This window comes from Heptranchias perlo, chromosome 3 (genome assembly GCF_035084215.1).
Source record: "Heptranchias perlo isolate sHepPer1 chromosome 3, sHepPer1.hap1, whole genome shotgun sequence".
Lineage (NCBI taxonomy): Eukaryota > Metazoa > Chordata > Chondrichthyes > Hexanchiformes > Hexanchidae > Heptranchias > Heptranchias perlo.
The window spans coordinates 8800858-8804578 of NC_090327.1; the positions used below are offsets into that span (position 1 = coordinate 8800858).

Here is a 3721-nt window from a genome sequence, read left to right on the forward strand (position 1 = left end):
TCACGGAAATGGTTTTTATTTAAACATTACTTATCCTTAAATCTTTCTGTTCTTTTCTGTTCTTTCTTTGATAAATTCTGTTACTCGTCTCACTATAAAACAAAAAGTCACATATTTTATTCGGGGCTTGGTGATACTGAGATACTCAACTCAGGTAAACGCAATAACAGTGGGCAAATGTCACGTGATCAAGGCAGTACTGTGTCTCCCCCACCCCGGGCCATACTGTTGCTGCTCTCTGGGTGGGGTGGCAGCATGTGGCTGCGCGAGGGATGAGGGCGGAGCCCAGAATGATTGACAGCTGGGGGTGGGGCACGCGGACTGGCAACTAGGGGCCATTTGCCAGATGTTGACCAACTCTGATTATATGTGACGATATTCTCGGTCTGTTTCAGGGACGTGGCCTCCTCTCTTGCCCCCCCCCCCACCTCTCTTACCCCCCCCCACCTCTCTTGAACCCCCCACCTCTCTTGAACCCCCCACCTCTCTCGCCCCCCCCCCACCTCTCTCTCCCCCCCACCTCTCTCGCCCCCCCCCACCTCTCTCGCCCCCCCCACCTCTCTCGCTCCCCCCACCTCTCTCGCCCCCCCCACCTCTCTCACCCCCCCCATCTCTTTTGCCCCCCCTTCTCTCTGGCACCCTCTTTTCCCCACCCCCGGCCCAGTCCAGGATGACCGGTCCAGTTAAGGACGACCGGACGGAAGAAGAAGACGACAACGAGGAGGAGGAGATGGACAACGGCGAAATCAGCGTCAATGTGGGTGGCTTGAAGAGGAAGCTGAGACACGGGAGCCTGTCGAAGTTCCCAGAGACCAGGCTGGGCAGGCTGCTGAGATGCCGCTCCACCCAATCCATCCTCCAGCTGTGCGACGACTACGACGAGGCTGAGAAAGAATTTTATTTCGACCGGGACCCCGCGCTTTTCCCGCACGTCCTCAACTTCTACCACACCGGCCAGCTCCAGGTGGTGGGCAGGTCTTGCATCTTCTCCTTCGGCCAGGAGATCGAGTACTGGGGCATCAACCAGTTCCTGGTCGACCCGTCGTCCTTCAGTCCTGGCTACCAAGGGAGGAGAGTGGGAGCAGATCAGGATGAGTGCGAGGAGACGGCCAGCGATCAAGGCAGCACTAGCTCTTCGTTCGACGAGGTCGTGACCTTCTACCAGAACGCCTCAAGGTACGACAGGCAGGTCTTTGGCAACTGCAGGAGACGCCTTTGGTTGATGTTGGAAAATCCAGGCTACAACATTGCAAGCCGGCTTTACAGTGCCCTGTCTATAGTTGTGGTTTTAGGGTCAATTGCCACCATGTGTTTGAACAGCATGGCCGAATTCCAGCTGGTCGATGGCCAGGGGCACTCCAGGGACGACCCCCGGTTTGAGATGGTGGAACACTTTTGCATCGCCTGGTTCACCTTTGAACTCCTGGCCAGGTTGCTTGTGTCCCTTAGTCTGTTTCACTTCTTCGCGCACCCTTTGAATCTCATCGACCTGATGTCCATTTTGCCTTTTTACCTGACGCTGCTGGTGAATCTAGCCGTCGACAGCAGCCCCGCCCTGGTCAACCTGGGCCGGACAGTGCAGGTGCTCAGGCTCATGAGGATCTTCCGCATTTTGAAGCTGGCCCGTCACTCCACAGGCCTGAGGTCCCTGGGGGCCACCTTGAAACACAGCTACCGGGAGGTCGGGCTGCTCTTACTCTACCTCTCAGTCGGAGTGTCCGTCTTCTCCGTGGTGGCCTACACCATCGAGAAAGAAGATAACTCTGGACTGGCCACTATCCCCTCCTGCTGGTGGTGGGCCACCGTCAGCATGACCACCGTGGGCTACGGAGATGTGGTCCCCATCAGTATCGGAGGTAAACTAACCGCCTCTGCCTGTATTCTGGCCGGGATCCTTGTGGTGGTGCTCCCCATCACCCTCATTTTCAACAAATTCTCCCACTTCTACCGACGTCAGAAGAACCTGGAGAACGCGATGAGGAGCTGTGAGTTTGACGAGGGACTGGCTGAATTGCCTTTGCTTAACCTCCGTGATTACTATGCGGATAGAATGAAGTCCCTGATGGCCAGTCTGAGCAACATGAGCAGAGGTACACCCAGTGAGCACAGTATGAACAACTCGGTGCATTGAAAACAGTCTGAACTGACGAATACAGTGTAAATATGCGCAGCACACCCAGTAATCACAACTCAAACCATTAAAAATAGTGCATTCAATACACGTCAGAACCAGTAGCTCAAACTATTCCAAACACTGCTTACGTCTACAATATAGAATGATACCCGGACTTCAAGGTTTAAGTTACGAGGAGAGATTACACAAATTGGGGTTGTATTCTCTAGAGTTTAGAAGGTTAAGGGGTGATCTGACGAAGCTTATAAGATATTAAGGGGAACGGATAGGGTGGATAGAGAGAAACTATTTCCACTGGTTGAGGCTTCTAGGACTAGGGGACACAGTCTAAAAATTAGAGCCAGACCTTTCATGAGCGAGATTAGAAAACATTTCTACACACAAAGGGTTGTAGAAGTTTGGAACTCTCTTCTGCAAACGGCAATTGATACTAGCTCAATTGCTAAATTTAAATCTGAGATAGATAGCTTTTTGGCAACCAAAGGTATTAAGGGATATGGGCCAAAGGCAGGTATATGGAGTTAGGTCACAGATCAGCCATGATCTTATCAAATGGCGGAGCAGGCACGAGGGGCTGAATGGCCTACTCCTGTTCCTATGTTCCTATATACGCAGTTACCACATTATTCGACATACACAGTAACAACAACTTGCATTTATATAGCGCCTTTAACGTAGGAAAACACCCCGAGGTGCTTCACAGGAGCGATTACCAGACAAAATTTGACACCGAGCCACATAAGGAGATATTAGGACAGTTGACAAGGTAGGTTTTAAGGAGCGTTTTAAAGGAGAGAGAGGTAGAGAGGCGGACAGGTTTAGGGAGGGAATTCCAGTGCTTAAAACCTAGGCAGCTGAAGGCACGGCCGCCAATGGTGGAGTGAAGGAAATCGGGGAGTGCGCAAGAGGCCAGGATTGGAGGAGCGCAGAGATCTCGGAGGGTTGTAGGGGTGCAGTATAATCAGTGGTCATAGCCTAAACCAGTCAGTAAAGTGAATACATCACATACTAAGTAACCACAGCATAGCTATTCAGTTTACTGAAATTTACAACATGTTGTGCAACCACAGTAAAAACCAGCAAACTCTGAGTAAACTACATACTGAGCAGTAACGCTGTGAAGAGGTTAATGTAGTGAATACACAGTATATGCAATAAATACAGTCTGAAGCAATCAATACAGTAAATATGCAACATATTCAGTAACCAGTGCCATCATACAGTGGATAATGAATACCTAAGAACGATCACAAGGTAGGGTAAACCAGGTGTATTGGAGTCAGATCTATCTTCTGGGTTAGAATGCTGCCTTGAAGTTACTTCACAATATCCGCTTTATATACACACTGGGGGTGAATCTCGCCAGTGAAGAGGAGGCCAGAAGGCCCGGATCATGAGGTAAGTGCCCTTATTGCACAGCTAGTGGACCAGGAGGAGCAGGAGTGTTTCCATCAGGCCCAATAAGCTTACCTGCCACGATTGGACCCCGCAATAGGCCAACCTGCCCCCCCCCCCACCACGATGTCCGAGATCCCCCTGATGACCGACATCTCACCCCCCCCCAACCCCCATGATTGGCCACCCATT

General features: G+C 51.3%; 1 protein-coding gene across 1 annotated transcript; it reads left to right on the top strand.

The window, feature by feature from the left end:
- Positions 1 to 631: 631 nt before the first annotated feature.
- On the top strand, positions 632 to 3312 carry LOC137305930 (potassium voltage-gated channel subfamily S member 2-like). The gene has a single exon (XM_067974887.1). The coding sequence runs from the start codon at positions 671 to 673 to the stop codon at positions 2129 to 2131; it is 1461 nt and encodes a 486-aa protein (XP_067830988.1). The 5' UTR covers positions 632 to 670; the 3' UTR covers positions 2132 to 3312.
- Positions 3313 to 3721: the final 409 nt, after the last annotated feature.

Coding starts and splice junctions, on each gene's coding strand:
- LOC137305930 (XM_067974887.1), top strand. CDS start 671: ATGACCGGTCCAGTTAAGGACGACCGGACGGAAGAAGAAGACGACAAC.